This window comes from Gymnodraco acuticeps, unplaced genomic scaffold, assembly GCF_902827175.1.
Source record: "Gymnodraco acuticeps unplaced genomic scaffold, fGymAcu1.1, whole genome shotgun sequence".
NCBI lineage: Eukaryota > Metazoa > Chordata > Actinopteri > Perciformes > Bathydraconidae > Gymnodraco > Gymnodraco acuticeps.
Window position 1 is genome coordinate 1583768 of NW_022990398.1, and position 16723 is coordinate 1600490.

Here is a 16723-nt window from a genome sequence, read left to right on the forward strand (position 1 = left end):
AACCAGCACTTTTGAAACAGGAAGTGAAATAGAGGAATATGAGGCATGGCTAGAATGGGTGATCTGTTTGGTATTTTGAGCAAAACACTTCATAGACATGTTTTTTATATATTTGTATATATCTGAGACCTATGCTATTGCCTAGAAATAGCATGATAGGTCCACTTTAAGGAAACATTCAAGAAAAGATGAATGTGGTTTAGATGTTTAAAACGCACATACAACACACAGTGTAAAAACATTCAGTGTTAAGACACAACACTCGCACAGGTGGGGTTCTTCTCAGTTATTTATTTCTCTTGATTCATCTAACACCTTTCTCTGAGACAGAATTGCTGTGGCAAATAAACAACCTTAAGAGTCACATGCATAAAATGTGAATCACATGAGTCAGGGGGATGACAGTGGAGATGAGGAAAAGAGAGGACTTGTGTGTAAAGTGTATTGTGCCTTAAAGAAGCCCCTTGGAGGGTAATTCTCATCAACTGACATTAAATATTGAATAACCTGCACCGCTAAAGTCCATGTATAGGTAGGTTGGTTCTAGTAGACTAATTCTTTGTGAGTTTTACGATATTGCTTGATAAGTCACCTGTTGAAAGAAAATCATATCAGATGTCGGTTAAAGTTATAACATCACTTTTGAGTTCAAGCCCTTTTGAATCGCTTCAGAAAACACCACAGAGGACAAAATATTTGTTCTAACTGAACGCCATATGACGTTTGTCGGCATTTTGGAAGATGAGAGCAGAGAATGTTGTTAAGTAAAAGACTGACAACATAGTGAATTTCATTTGAAACCTTTAGCACTCAAATTAAGCATTTTACACTTCAGCACCGATAATTTTTTTAGATCGATTCATTCATTTCCATTTCAAGCCAAATCAACCTCTCAAGTAGAACTTGGATATGCAGCAATGCTATTAGTTTACTTCAAACGGTAAATGAAAAACAACATATTGAATTTCATTTTATACCTGAAGAGCTCAAATGAAATCCTCAACATGGTGATGTTTTTTTATATTTTGGACTCTAAAACGGTTTCATCGCTAGATACATTTCAGACAAATTCATTCATTCAGAGTAAAAAGCTGATAATGACCTCTCAAGTAGAACTTATATCAGCAGCAATGCTCTAAAGAAGATGGTGTTGGTGGTAACCCTTTATGATCTGTATGATAATCCACGTGTACACTATACCTTAAGTGCGCATGCTTTTTCACGAGAGCAGTTGGAAAATGCAGATTTTAGGGCAAACACTGATTCCACATTTGAAATAAATACATAAATAAATATATAACATTTGAGTTTTTAATAAATAATAGGAGGCACGTTGAAGAGAAAAACTCAGAGATAGTCTGTGATCCGCATGGCTGACCCCTGTGCAGTTTAATATCATGCAGTGTATGAAAACAGCCAGTCTGATGAGAGATACAATACAGCCATTGTCTGAATGTGTGTATCTTATCTTACTCCAAGTGAAATGTAATAGTATGGTTTCCCCGGCTGATGAGCCCGAGAGGCCGTAACGTCTTTGTAAGTTTCCATTCTGTGTATTTTGGGTTGTGTATGCTGAAGGGGAGAGTGCACAGAGATTATCTGGCAACCATACAGAGGCTCAGTGTTTGAATTATCTCCAGCTACTTCTGCCGGGCAATGTAAGATAAGAACCACTGTGTATTGCACTGGACAGATGATTTATCAAGTAGAAGAGAGATTCTATTATACGAGGTGTAGAATAACTTTGTTACAGTGCTCAGCTGTACAGCGTCATCGCTGCTGCCGTTTAGCGCTAGAGGAGCTCCCATATGATCCAGTTAATGCACAACAGATGGATACTGTAATTTAAATAATCCATTACACATCGATCCACAATACTGAAGATGGCATGTCAACATTGCTACCAAATCATTAGCAAAAATAAGAATTATTTGTGTTGTGCTTTTCTTTAGCCTGCTGTCAATTTAGATTATCTGTCATTTTACAAGTGGATGCCAAAGTTTTCTTTTTAAAACAACACATTTTGGGACATGCATTATAATTTATGTTAAAAAATTAGCTGCTTTATTTAGCAGATGCCTACATGTATATGTTTGGGAATTCTGTCTCCACACAGCCGTTTTTTTTTTTAAAAGAGGGACTGACAAGCCTACTAATAACCAAATTTGCTGGCTTTGATGCTTTTTCATCCTTCTCTTTGATACACTTGCACACAGGGACCTTTGTTAACCAGTGGCTCGTGGACATATGAGCGTGCCGTGCATAGACACAGGGACATATTAGCTCTCTGAAGTGACACACTTTCCCCCCCACGCAATGTAAAAAACTACACTTTATATGAAAGCTAACATGGCAATTAGGTCAGCATTCGTGAGTCTCCGGTGTAGCTGATTTGAAATAATGAATGTGTCACAAACTGGAGTTTCTTATACCAAATGAAATTGGTGATGTGCTATTACTCTTTCCATGTGTTGAACCTAGAGTGAACCTGTGCCTTGTTGAGTGTCGTCTTGAGGAATTCAGAGGGGGAAAGAGAAGAGACTTTTTTTGACCTTTTTTCTTTTTACATATAAATACAGTAATTACAATACTTTTGTCAAAAATCGCCATCAATTCTCTGATTGTAATCATGTTAACTTACTATGTACACATGTCGCCACAAAAGAACATCATCTGTGTATTTTTTAAGTGCCAAGAAGTGTTAGGATTTTGATGTTTACATGTACGGTTCAGCTCCCAAGCACAACAAGGGGATACATTTAAAACAGCAGTCTCTCTTCAAGTGTATGGGGGTGGCTTCAATGCATGAGATATATGACACCATGAAATGAACAATGATAACCCAAGAGTAAATGCAGGTACTGTACGACTCAGTAGTATTGATTAAATTAATGCAAACATTTCATAGTTATCAAAAGAACATTCCTTCACTTGCTTTGTTTGCTCAAAGGAAAGTCCACACGTCACTTATTTGTCCTTGGAGTCGTGTTTTAATCCAGGCGGATGGTGTGGAATATCACTTTTGAACCATGTGCAGATCCAGACAATGTGTATATTTTTTCCTTAGTTTATGTTTAGGTTTAACCTGCTTGTTTGGATGACTCCGCTGGCCGTATGCTTGTCGTGTTGTGCTGTCTCTTTTGTTAGCTTGTCTTCAGCGGGCCGCTGTACCATGAAGGTGCAGGTCACGTCTATCAACGCCGTGTGACGTCCTTTATGTCGTCTTCTCTGCACTTCAGTAGACCTGGAAAATAACTGCAGCCACTTAATAATCTGTGCTTTAGTATTGTACCTCTGTACTGTTTTAGTCCATGTTTCAAAAATGTCAGATCCAGTCAAGAGGATTAAACTCCTCTTCAAGGCCAGAATGTCCTTTTTTCTGATGATTAAGACATGAGCGCTGGTTGCACTTATCAAGAGACTCAGACGTTTTCTTCCTCTGCCGGTCCAAGGCCGACCTCCTGCAATAGAAAGGATTAAGATAAGCTGAGAAAGAGCGCTAAGCCTTAATTAAGTTAATTGAATCTGTTTATTTAGGAGACAGTCATTAATGGACAACATCTGCTGTAATTGGGCCCCTACAGAAAGCAAATGTACAATAGTAAGAATGAAAAACACCTGCTCTTTTTTAAATATTACTGAGTGAGACCAGGTAAAAAATTGTTTTCACATTCCCATTTCACCTTCTTAAGAAAATGGTTCCTAAAGGTGGTTCAGGTCTGCAATAGAGTGGTGCAGTGAAAGACCCAGAAGTTCAGAAGGACTCCCTCAACAAAAAGCAATCACATATTTCTATTTGATTTTAAAATATTGTAATAATAATATCTGTGGCAAATACATGTGTCTGATACTTACAGGTTTTGTTCAGCAGCATAGTCTCCCCGTATTAAAACCACTTTTAGGATTTCTGAAGAATACATGCAATCTCCAGAAGTAAAAAGCTAACGTTAGGCTAACAAACAACATGGCGGTCACATGACTCTGCGTCATCGCTTCACGTGCATTAACATTAACCGTCTCATTTAGTCACTTGTTAGGAACTGCTGTTTGGAAAAACACATAGAAGCTTCGGCATCCACCAGTGGGGTATTACTGATGCATTTTATGTTGTAGAATAAAACTTGAAAATCTTATACAAAGCTTGTATTAACCACAGACCTTATTTTGTGGCATCTAACCATTCAAGAAACGGTTGACTTGGAGACGAGGGAACCAGAAATGGTTAAATGCTAAATCATTTCCGGGTTTTAGGACTCATTTCTGTCTCACTTTATAGAAAGTTCAAAATGTAGTGTATTAAGCATTATTATTTACCTGCATCTGAGGGAGTCATATTTCCACATTGGGGTCTGTGAATCCCTTTTTCCCCTCGTTTACAAGGACAGGTTTCTCCGTTCTTGTGTGCCATACGAGTATCTGTCGAGAAAACCAAACATAAACAACGGCAACATTAGTGACATGCTGTTTCCTTAATGCACCCATTCAGGCCGCTCTTCCTTTCAGCAGCCACTCTGCCTCGTGTTTTTCAAACCCCGGTTATAGCTCTAGCAGAACATACACCACCACAGGGTCTGTCTTTGTGTAAAAAGCTACTTGAGCGTGAACCTTGCATTAGGAGGGAGTGAAGAGGAACTACACGCCGTGTGTTACGACACAACCCTCTTGGGTTAGTGTGTGTAAAGTCCTCTACTGCCCATAGGATAATGGCTACCTTCATATGACAGCCAAGTGAAGACGTTTCGACACAGTGTGTATGAGCTTTTGCCTTTGCAGTTGTGCTACAGTTCTTCTGGGCATGCGATTGTGCTGGAGACCGAGTCCATCTGGCCCCGAGACCGGACAAACACCCAGGAAAAGCATGGCAAGTGGAACAGGGGAGGGAAAAAAACTGTCAAGCTCATTTTCCCGGCTCTCTGTGTTGGATCCCTCCTCCCTTCCATCTCTCCATGGCGGCCGCTATGAATTATGCATAGGGCGTGTTTGAAATGTGCCAAGAGCCCACTCCCACTTTGCTCAGGTGTAGGGGGAGGTTAATAGTCAGACTTGCATTTGAAGTGGAAGATTATAGGAAAGAGAGATGCCCGTGCACGACTTTCCATTTATTTCTTCCTCTCTTCCTCCCTCTCTCCAGTCTGTCTGTCCCTGCACTCATCTGTAATCAGTGTGACGTCCCTACCTCCCCTTTCCTCCCAACTCCAATTCCGCTCTCTCAGCCGTTCCCTGAATCCCCTCTTTTCATTTCCCCCTCTGAATGGCTGCGGGAGAGCAGGAGAAAAAGCTGGCTGAAAGTATCCCTCTCTCTCTTCCTTTCCCCCCTTTCTCTCTTTGTCTCTGTGTGTGTGTGTGTGTGTGTGTGTGTGTGTGTGTGTGTGTGTGTGTGTGTGTGTGTGTGTGTGTGTGTGTGTGTGTGTGTGTGTGTGTGTGTGTGTGTGTGTGTGTGTGATTGTGGTGTGAATCCTGGCTAGCAAAAGCCCTCTGGTTGACTACTCTTTGCCCAGAGAGAGGCTTAGTGATGCGACCCAGACCAAAGGCTGGATGCAGGAATGGTGGAGTGGGGCTGGAGGAAAGTGTTGCTGCTGCTACCTTCAAGCCTTTCTGTGTGTGTGTGTGTGTGTGTGTGTGTGTGTGTGTGTGTGTGTGTGTGTGTGTGTTCAAGGGTGCATGGAATTGTCATAGATTTTCTGTCAAAAAATGTATTGATTTATTCCCATATATATATAACATATGACATATTTTGTCTTCCTGATTACTGATCAATAAAAAGCGACTACAGATACACCAATTAGGAAGCAAGTTCAATGTCATCTGGTTGTCTTTTAAAGAAATAACTTGACAGGTGGCAACATGCCAAGTTGTTGACTTGTTGCCATAGTTTATTTCCCTTATGCAGCGAGTTGAATAAGAATATTTAATATCTGTGTTAAATACGTGTTGTTAAATACGCTGATTAATGTGTTAAATAATCAGCAGTCTGTAAACTCCTCTTTGCAAAACATAAAGACTGGAAGTCAGCATGGCAGGAAGGTGAACAAGTGTTTTTGAAAATAAGTAATAAGACAAGGTTTAATGCCCTGTAATGAAGCCATATTGTATATAATTGTTGTAAGTAGTGGTTTTGATGATTCGTATGACTGCCCTACATCATCAAGGCAGTGTGCTTGCCATGGTGTTGGTAGCACAGAGTTTGCTCTCACACAACTTCTGAGAACCTAATCATTCTCTCTGTTGCTAAGGGTGACATTCAAAGGGAAGCCTCTGAAAATAGATTGTGGTTTATTTACACTTTGTTCACTCTGAATATGAATTACTGGGAAAAATATTTGACCAAGATGGTTCAGCATACAGATGTAGCAAGAGGTTTTAAAAGTTGGATCATTAGTGTGATACAGCCAGTGGTGGGAAGTAAGTATTCCCATGTTTCAGCTGTATCACAGAAGTGTATTAAGATTTTACATTCAACACAGATATGGTATGTCTATTAAAGATTGAACCAACATGATTGGTTTGTGACCTCTTACAAAAAGCAGTGTGTTGTTGCCGCTGCTTGTTATGTTTCCAAATAACACTTTGATGTCAAATTCTCCAATAATTCACAATTGTTCGACCTTTGTAAATGTGTATTTTAGTCGGAATTTGAATGCAGCATTGATGTATTGGTAGAGGCTCTGAATACTTTACCGCCACCGTCTACAGCAGCTTTATTACATTTAAACCAGTCTTATCATCCTTACAAACAATTTAGAAACATACATTTACCGCTTCGTGCTTAAGTCAAGGTGCTAAACATTGAAAAAAGGGGATTACCTTAGTGCAATTTGCTGCTTTAGGTTCCAGGTCGTTAAGTGTGACAAGCTCTCGGAGCAAACTACTCTCCTGGTAGCCACCCTTCACCCCGCGAAGCTTAAAATACGCCTGCGGCTTGAAGAGGATGAGCCTCATGTTGATGGCAAAGCCGGCCATGTCGATGGCAAATGGCCGATGGGGGTCGAACACCGTCTTCCAGCCATAGACCTTTCCAGCTGCATTGACCTTGGGGGACTCGTACCGCAAGCCGCCCACAAAGGCCACAGGCCACACTGAGACTTTCCGAGTGGATCTCATCTAGGGACAGCAAAGACAACAACAAAAATGGAGGAAGGAAGAGAAGGAATTAATCATCTAACAAAGTGTACATGACAGGAGCATCAGCTGCCAGCATTACAGCGGTGCACAGGTTTTTTTTTGGTGACGGTGAATATTGACCAAGCTTTTGTACCATGCGCAGCTGTCACACTGTTAAGATGAAGGCAGATCCCACACATTGTTCAACAGCTGCCCAACAATGAGATAATTGGACACAACCGTCTTAAAAGGAACTATTGTGCCAAGCGGGTTTGAAGGAGCCAAGCCATTAGAGCAAGTGGCTCAAGTCGCTGGTTGGCTGGTGAGATTATTTAAGGTAGAGCACTGCCATCGTCTTTTTTTATTTTGTATCCTTTAATCGTCCAGCATCGAACGATCTTACTGCCCTTTTCTTTGTCTGCTTCTCAGTTAGCCATTCTAGCAAGAACTGCTTCAGTCATAAAGAAGGTACATTTGTACCAGAAAGGAAGGGGAAACAGCTATTCAATCAACTCAGCAGAAATAATGATGCTGGTGCCTTTCTACGGGAAGGTACATGTTAAAGATGCATGTGCATGTACAGTATAAGAAACATTAGAATGATTGCATGGATATAGAAAAGGTCTTTATGTGGTCAGTTCAGGGGATCAGAGAGCTGCAGAGTGTGAACAGCACGGAGATGGCTGGGGGCTTATGGGAATCTGTGGATTTGAGCTTTAGTGGTGGAAAAAAAACTGTGCCAAGCACCCAGATACAATTTGGCAGGATGTTTGGCCTTAATGAGCTCTCTGTGTTAACGGTGGAAAAGAGTGCTTATATGTCCATGGGATTGTAATGCTTGAATTTAATACACAGGATGAAATGTTTATAGGACTGTCACCATCTCTCCTCATTATTTTTGTGTCTTATATTCCCAAAATGTGAGGAATTCCCTTGCTGTTTCTTATATTGACACCTGGGCATTGTTCGCAAATACTGCTGTTCCACTAGGTGCCTTCCTTAACGTCGGCAGCCAGGCTCATATTGAATCCATTCACAAACCGATCCACACCATGCTTCCCTCATATACAGTACGCTCAACTTAAATCAAAAGGAGGCTACATCAGGCTCTCTGCAGGCAATGTCAAGAGGCTCGTCAACTTCTGATATACTATAAATGTGAAGAAGATGGCTCCGCCTGCTGTGTCTGGTGAGAACATCAACCAGAGTAAAACAACACAAATCTGTTTTATACTGACACCCAAGCTAAAGTATATGATGATGAATTTGATGTGTTTGTACAGAGTCTCTTGTTCCCCGCTGATGCATTTTGTATTTGAAGGCTTGTGTGAGCATTTAAGCTCTATTTCCTGCTTCCTCCAGAAGTCGGCAAACTGGCCGTGATTCAGAGAAGAAGTACCAAGAAAGGAAATGCCAAATTCTCAGAAAGAAAAGAAAGCAGTCAGGTGCGTGATCAGACCTTAAGGGCGCAGAGAGGAAGAAACTAATCAGAGTTTGTGTTTATTACTGCAAATCAAGAAGTCCTTGAATTTAAGTTGTAGTCGAAACAAAAGAAGAGTGCTAAGGTTATTTAGGATTCTGATTGCATGTCACATTTTTTGTCTTTGTAAAATATTGTTTTTTACAGCTCACAATATTTAGAATTATTTGTCTCTCTAATTTCTGTTCTATTTGAACAGATTTTGTAGATTATTAAATAGATAAAATGAAGATCACAAAATGTCCTTTTCAGTACTTATGATAGTTTCTCAAATATATTTTCTCAAACATTTGTCTTAAATCAATCTCTACATATATAGCAGCCATTCCAGTCCAGCGTATGTTGAATTCCAAAACAGAGAAATGTTGCCAGTAGTTTATAGAATAAAATTAAAAAAACATTGTATTGAAACAAATACCTGGTAAAACCATAGCAACTGATAATGCTGTAGTGGTGCCTTCATTTCTTCCAGAGCTGTATATATCACCGATGGTCGGTTTTGAAAAACAGATCTTTTTATACTTTTAAATCCAGACTAAAGACTTTTCTTTTTGCCGCTGCTTTTAATTGAACTATTTACATCTTAAACTGAACTGTAACTTTTATCCATGTATTTTTTCTTTTAATGTTTATTTTATTATCTTTTCTTTTTAATGACTGATTTTAAATGCCATTTTCTTAATGTCTTTCGTTTTTTGTAAAGCACTTTGAATTGCCTTGTGTTGAAAGGTGCTATATAAATAAACTTGCCTTGCCTTGCCTTGCCTTGCCTTGCCTTGCCTTGCCTTGCCTTGCCTTGCCTTGCCTTGCCTTGCCTTGCCTTGCCTTGCCTTGCCTTGCCTTGCCTTGCCTTGCCTTGCCTTGCCTTGCCTTGCCTTGCCTTGCCTTGCCTTGCCTTGCCTTGCCTTGCCTTGCCTTGCCTTGCCTTGCCTTGCCTTGCCTTGCCTTGCCTTGCCTTGCCTTGCCTTGCCTTGCCTTGCCTTGCCTTGCCTTGCCTTGCCTTGCCTTGCCTTGCCTTGCCTTGCCTTATAACCCAGCCCTACTGCAGTTAATGTTTTTATGTGTGTGATCCATTCTCTTGAAATCAATTTGTTGACATTACGGGTTGGTTAAAAATAGCATATTCCAACCAGTCCAACCTTTTGTGGTTTGGGAAAGGAACATAAACACTTAAAGACATTACTTTACATGTCATTTGTTGACATGTAACAAAGTTAGACGCTTTTATCCAAAGCGACTTACATACATTCAGTACTGTGGACAATCCCCACAGGAGCAATTTGGGGTGAAGTGTCTTGCCCAGGGACACAACCACATGCTGACTGCAGTGGGACTCGAACTTTCTATCCCCTGATTCAAAGTCCAGCATACTATCCACTGAGCCACAGCCTCCCAGACGCCTCAATAATTCACATTGTCTTTAGATCTACTGCATCATGGGAAACATTTTAATGTTGTTTTGTAGATATTTTCATTGGTTTTAATGCCGACAGCTTGTCAGAATTTAAGTAGCTCAAATATGTTTTTATTATTTTGTATCAATTAGGAATTGTATTCCAATTCAAGATGCTCACTCTAGATGCAGAATAAAGTGATCAGTCTATTCCTCACACATGAAGCACATCAATCTTTCAACCTTGTTTCTACACTTGAGACTTAAACGCCTCTTTGATTTCAAACTGTTGAGACATATAAATATTTACTCTGCTGTCAGCAAACTATTCTGTAGTTGCAGACAACTCTCTACTTTCTGTCTATCTGGCTGTCTATCCTTTCTCTGTCTCTACCTCTTATCCTCTCTCTGTCTTCCCCCCTCAGGGCTCTTACTCTGGCCCATAAATTGGCCCGTTGGAGGTGATGGAGGGCCTCTGAGGGAGACCGAGCACTTCAGCTGATTCCCAGAGAAAGGTAATGACAGGCCCCGTCAATACCCAACGCTGCATTTACTACGGACCCTGTCTGCACCACTAACAAGACCCGGGGCTAATACTCAGAGGACCTAGACCGTGTCTGCTCAGGTAATTCAGCTGATGCTGAGATGGATGGCCTGAGATGTACTGATTACATGCCAAAACATCTCTCCATCAGCTGCAGAACCCTGACTGCTTGTTAAGAGCTAAAAGAAAAATGCTTCAAGTTACTGAGTGGATTTATAGTTCCACCTCTCCTTACATAACAGCTTACAGATGCTACAGTAAATGGCTGGGATGTGCAATAGTTTAAATTGAAGTTATAGGGAAGAAAGCATGCAAGTTACTAGCTGAGCATGTTTTTTTCAGATACAACTAAAAATAAATAGTGGATATCAATGGCTTTATCTATCTTTTAAACCTTTTTTTCTTGCACTACACTTAAAAAAATACCACTATATTTTATTTAATCTGCCTCAGCCTTTCTTAGAGCCCTTTTAAATGTGCAGTTAGTTTTATTTGACTACATCTTTGCAGAAAATGACCGTGATATATTGCTGAGGGTTCACTGATTTATGGCTCTCTGGATCAATTCCAGTCACTCCTCTGAGATTTATCCTCTGTTGAGTGGTTTCATCTCCCAGATTTAAATTACCCTGAATAAACGTATTTGTTTATTTTCTTTTAGCTTGAAAGACATGTTTGGCTTGGCACGTAAACAGGAAGTGTACGTTTCGGCTGAATGTCAATTTGTGGGTATAAGCTTAATAAGCTTCTCAAAGTGTGGTCCGCGGACCACTATTGGTGCGTGAGCGCCCCCTAGTGGTCCGTGAGTATATTGGTAAAATTTCACATTTGAAATAAATACATTTAGGCTATTTAAGTTTTTCGCACTCTCGCGGGAATATCTCCGCAATGGAACGAGCTTAAGTTTCACTTTCAATTGCATGATATAGCCCAGATAAGCACCTTCATCACACATGTTGCCACTTGTTTGTACAATTTTCAGGCGATTTGTAAAAAACGATGTGTTTTTGGATATTTGTGGAGTTAGGTGGTCCGCGAGTGTGTTTTTATTGGTTAAGTGGTCCTTGGTATGAAAAAGTTTGAGAAACACTGGATCAGGGGTCGGCAACCAATGGTGGCACGCGGCACCGTAACCAGTGGCACACTATAGGAATAAGTGTGCAAAATATTAAAATGGTATTTTCGGATCCTGAACGAGACCGCCGCCAGAGTGCGTCTCCCCGTTACCTGCAGAAGGAAGCCATGCACGCAACGCAGCCCCGCTCTCTTTAACTCCAGGCGACTTTCTGCCGCTTTCCTCCGTGGTGCAGTGCGGATCGTTTCACCACGGAGGAAAGCACTGCTGCCGCGCCGGCACTTCACTAATTGCAGTACCCATAAGGAGCTGTACAAATGCCGCAGATTTTGCGTGGCTGTGTCTTTAGTTGAAAGCCAAGTTGCGATCTGCTCATCTCTCATCAAAATAATATGCTACACAGCGTACTGGCCATCTGTGTGTGCTGGAGAATCACAGAACGGTCCGTCATCCTTATTATTATTATAAAAATATGCATTTTATAAATTTGTTTAAACGGCATCATTTAGCCTAAGTTGCGCTGAAAGGTGAAAGAGGTACATGCACTGCTTCCCCGCAGCGAGGCTCCCCCCACCCTCCTGTTGACAGTTCACGAGCGTCGGCACACTGATCACAATTTTCTTTTTTAATGGCACTTCATATCAAAAAGGTTGCCGACCCCTGCTTTAGATGACTAGTTTTATGATAGAAGTTTGAATACTTTATAATTTGATTAAAGTAGTAGTTCCCTAGAAGGCGGTTCTCAATTAAAAGCACAAGTTAGTGAGCAGGGACACACCTTCACAACAGATGACTACAAGGGAGGATCATGGATCATGAGCTATCAACACAAGGTGACACTTGGATAATACTGCCGATATTTTTTCCTCACGGATTAATTATAGATATTTTTTTCTTTCGTTTGGCCTCCGTCAGAGTCTGGTTGCACTGATAAACCTTTTATGGAACCATAGAGAGCCTTTGAGTTGGTCTTCTATATCAAATATATTTAGTTTTTCTGTGTACTACTTCTTTAAGGATAGAGGTGATTGGGTTGTGCAAGAATCTAGGCAGGACTTGCATGTGTATTTGTAGATACAATAAGATATATAAGGACTTAATCCAGTTATGTTGATGTAGCATTTTGTAAATATCAAACAACACTCTTTGTGCCTTGTCTTACTATTTTTCTTTTGGCCAATTCATTAAGAATTTGTAAAAACAACAATGCATTAAACAAACATGAATGCAGCTCTTACCTCCTCAAACAGCTCCAGGCTGTATGTGTTGTCGTCGTCTGCAAAGTAGACGATTCCAGCTTGGCTGCTGTTAGCGTTGAAGGTCTCCCTCAGCCAGCGCAGGGCCAGGTTCCTCTGCATGGTGCCCCTGGGGATCCTGGGGTCCCGGGTGTCACCCCGCAGCTTATAGTTCCTGGGCGTCTCCACATTGAGGTGGGTGTAGTTAAGCCCTGTTTCTCGGAGGAGCCGCGTGACAAGAGGCGTTCTCCTTTGGGAGTCCTCCACCAGGATCCAGTGCAGGTTGGGAACGTGGAGGAAGGTGTTGGCCAGCCGCGTGAGCTCCGCCTTCTGCACCGGCCGACTGTATGTGGGGGTGATGATGTGTATGGTGGGCAGCACATCTGACCAGGGAGGAGGCCGCGTGTACACATACTCTGTCCTCACCACCTCCACAATGTCCTTATCTGAGGCACAGTATTCCTTGGAGTCTTGTGCCTGGCCACCAGCCTCCCTCTTACCCTCCACTCCGTCATCTGCAGAATTGGGGATAAGAAGACATGTAAGGCATTAGTGTGACCTTGGGCTGCCCTTTGTATATTTGCCTCAGGTGACTTAAACCCAATGGGGGTAAAGTGTACCTGAGAGCCGGTGATGGCGGACTGCAAGCCTCTCTGGAATGATAAAGATCTCTTTTACTAGGTGGTGACAGGCTGCAAAAAGTGAAAGCAGGCACCGTGAGAGGATAACACAGCTGATGGACAGAGAGACAGCAAGGGAAAGGGAGAGGAGAGATGGCCTTGCTATTCCCTCAGGGTTGCCTTTGGGCATTCGTTTCAAAAGAAGGAACATTTGTTGGTATGTGGATCCAGTAGACATTCCCCCTATTTGTGTTTGGTGTTACTTTCCTGCAATAAACAGTCATTTAGCTGAAATTAGTCCTGGTGTTCTCGTTTAAATTTACTACACAAATTATTTTCCTGAGAGATCCCTTAACATGACTACATTTGCTGTAATTAACTGTGGAATTTTTTTTTCGGCTGGGGTTTAACAATAGGTGACACCAAGTAGAAATGATAAAAGTAGAGAACGGCTAATTTTCAGCATATAACCTGTGATTGGTGCACTCATTTTGTAATCATGTTGGGCATTTGAAAGTAATTTCATATAATTAATAATCAAATATACCAGCAGCTGCAGCACTATAGTGATGTTACTGCTAACATTCTGATTTCTGCTGTTTTTCTTCTGAAATATGCTAAATATACATTTTTATGTCAAAATGAAAAGTAAAATATGAACACTATACGCAAGACTTGACTGTGAACAGTGCTGAATGAGTCCGCTGACATATATTGAGTCTAGGGGTAAAGGCCCCAGTAGTTTGGTCGTGATGGATAGAATATGATTATAAAATCATTAAGGTTGTTAATTTCGGTTCATTGTGCCACAGCTAATGGCCATCTTTGTCACTTCTCCTCTCCGGCTCCACTCGCACCTCCAACATAAGGAGGATTTTTCTGCAGTACATAGATTAACACAATCTGCTGATGGCCAGATGTTCAGCAAAGGCTGCCAGCCAGCACGCTGCCAAAAAACCATTTTAGCTTCTCTTTAAGAGCGCACACAAAGGAGCCTGTTGGCAGAGCTGGGTCAGGTAGCACTGGGAATTTACTTTTAATATACTTCATTGTGTCTCACTGTATTTAATTGTCGACACGGTTTGTGATATTTTTTATGTTTTTTTAGGCAAAAAGATTTAATAATTTTGGCATTCTTTTCAATGGTTGTTGACTAATCAGACACTATTTAAATAAGTGTGTCGATAAACTAATTAATTAATATAATCTGTTACGTCTATTGACTCCAGACAACCTTGGGTCATTTCTGTAAACTTGTTTTGTTTGTTAACCCATGTATTTGCTCTTTATTGATTTGCTGCGGCTCTATGGGTCTGTTTACTCTGCAGCCTACTTGACATTTTAAACTGTTGGTTTGTGGTCTCTGGGGGATAATCAGGGGGCTCATGAGTGTGTGTCTTGATGACTCACGCTGATGTGCAGACGTGACATTACATGTGGATGCAAGATACCCCTGTGAAGCTAATTGAGGAGACGTTTATTATTTAACATTTCTGATTAAACAAACACAGAAATGAATTCCCACTGAATTTGAACGAGTATAAAAAGGGGAACAGTCTGAACCTAAATGGATGAATTAATGACGACATGCTGCTGTACACGGCATGCTCTGCGTGGCTGAGCGTCACGCCAAGAGGAAAACGTGGATTGATGGGCAGAGGCATGTGAGCGGATAGGCTGCGTATGCTGTGAAAGGACATTGTTTCATAACAACTGTACTGGGAAAGTCATTGTCGGCATAGAAACAGATTAGAAACAGCTGAACAATTCATCATATTCAACTGATTGAACACACAATATAAAAATAACTCCTAGATGTGTGAGAGAGGGAACCTGATGGTAACTTCTCTGTCTTTATCATGTACCAAACAATCCACAGTGATGAGTTTTACAATGACTGGACGAGTGTCATTGAGCTACGATGAAGCACATGGTCATGTTGGTGAGTGCTTCTAAATGAACTGCCTGTTTTCTAAACCTGGAGAGAAGTGTTAGGTTCAAGGACCCACTCCAGGTTTGATATTGCCAGTGGAGTGCAGTGCGTACCCTTGCGGATGGCGAGGAGTGGAGCTATAGCGCTTTGGTGCCAAACAGTGATGAGCAGAGTCCAGGGTAACACGATCAACACGATGGCAAGAATATCTCTTCTCTTCGGCATCTCCAGGATTGGTTATTTGGCTCGGCATTACCTGGAGAAACAAGATGGAATAATCATCAATATGCATCTTGTTACACATAGGGTTAAAGGTCAAATCACTTTGAAAAAATACATGAAATGACTGTGTTCATATTTGCACACAACCACTATTTAGAATACTAGAAAACAAAGACCGATCTATCATCATTTTGCATTTTTTACACATGGGATTTAATAATAATAATACATTTAACTTAAATAACGCTTCAATACAAGCATACGACAAACATACATAGGCCTACATCAGTGAACCAAGAGGCAATTAACTTAATTTAGAGAAAATACAAAGAGACCATAGAACAGAAAGCAGTAAGATTACCAGAGTTATGAGATAGGGGAAGGGGGTCAAATGTCTTGAGAAGAATCCATGAAATACTTGACGTAAAAAGGCATTTAAAATAACCTACACCCATTTCATGAGTCAAGCAAACAAGTAGCTAAATGTAATGCTTAGAAAGGGACAGGCACTAAAGGACTCCCATCCTTACAAAGACCAAAAGGGCCATTGATACATTGTTAAGGGCTAATAATAGGATGGAGCTGGTAGAGCAATATGTCAACCTATGCAGTCAATTGTAAAAGGTAAACAATTTAAGTTCATAAAATAAAACCGTCACTATTAAAGTCTCACAGTGAGTCAACACATGGAGGTTTCTATGGTACAGGAGCTTGTGCCCTCTGCCAACACAATGAACTCATCGGTGCCATCAGTGAGGAGCAGGGACTTCACGCCCAGTGCTGAAACTTTTCACCGGCCAAATGGCAGGAAACGATGTCACCAGACTGCAGCTCCTCTGTCTGGGAAATGTGCCCTTTGAGTCCAGGGTGTTTGGTTCCACTTTGTATCCCTTTGAAAAATCTAATTACAATATGAAAGACATTAACTGGAAACAACTTGGAAATGGAAATCTAGAAAATGTATCTTTCAAATGTATTTGCTATGTACTTGAAGTAGTAAGAATTGTATGTAAAAAACGTCCAATGCATTGTGTTTTCTAAAAGGACTTACTTATTAGCAGAGGTGGAACAAGTACTCTGATCTTCAGTCATTTATTTAAGCTAAAGTAGCAATATAAAA

The 16723-nt window shown here is 40.9% G+C and overlaps 1 protein-coding gene across 3 annotated transcripts in view; it reads right to left on the bottom strand.

Annotated features, from left to right (window-relative positions):
* Positions 1 to 271: 271 nt before the first annotated feature.
* Positions 272 to 16723, bottom strand: part of LOC117551736 (galactosylgalactosylxylosylprotein 3-beta-glucuronosyltransferase 1) — an 87122-nt gene continuing 70670 nt past the window's right edge. Inside the window, exons 4-9 of one of the 3 annotated variants that reach the window (XM_034224725.1) lie at positions 15495 to 15637; positions 13449 to 13481; positions 12832 to 13343; positions 6805 to 7101; positions 4315 to 4416; positions 272 to 3461 (exon numbers count right to left, since the gene is read on the bottom strand). In XM_034224725.1, coding sequence (XP_034080616.1) covers positions 4330 to 4416; positions 6805 to 7101; positions 12832 to 13343; positions 13449 to 13481; positions 15495 to 15606 — 1041 coding nt within the window. In that variant the 5' untranslated portion in view covers positions 15607 to 15637 and the 3' untranslated portion in view covers positions 272 to 3461; positions 4315 to 4329. Of the gene's footprint in view, positions 3462 to 4314; positions 4417 to 6804; positions 7102 to 12831; positions 13344 to 13448; positions 13521 to 15494; positions 15638 to 16723 lie in introns of all 3 variants that reach the window. The other 2 variants (XM_034224724.1, XM_034224726.1) reach the window with 2 other exon arrangements.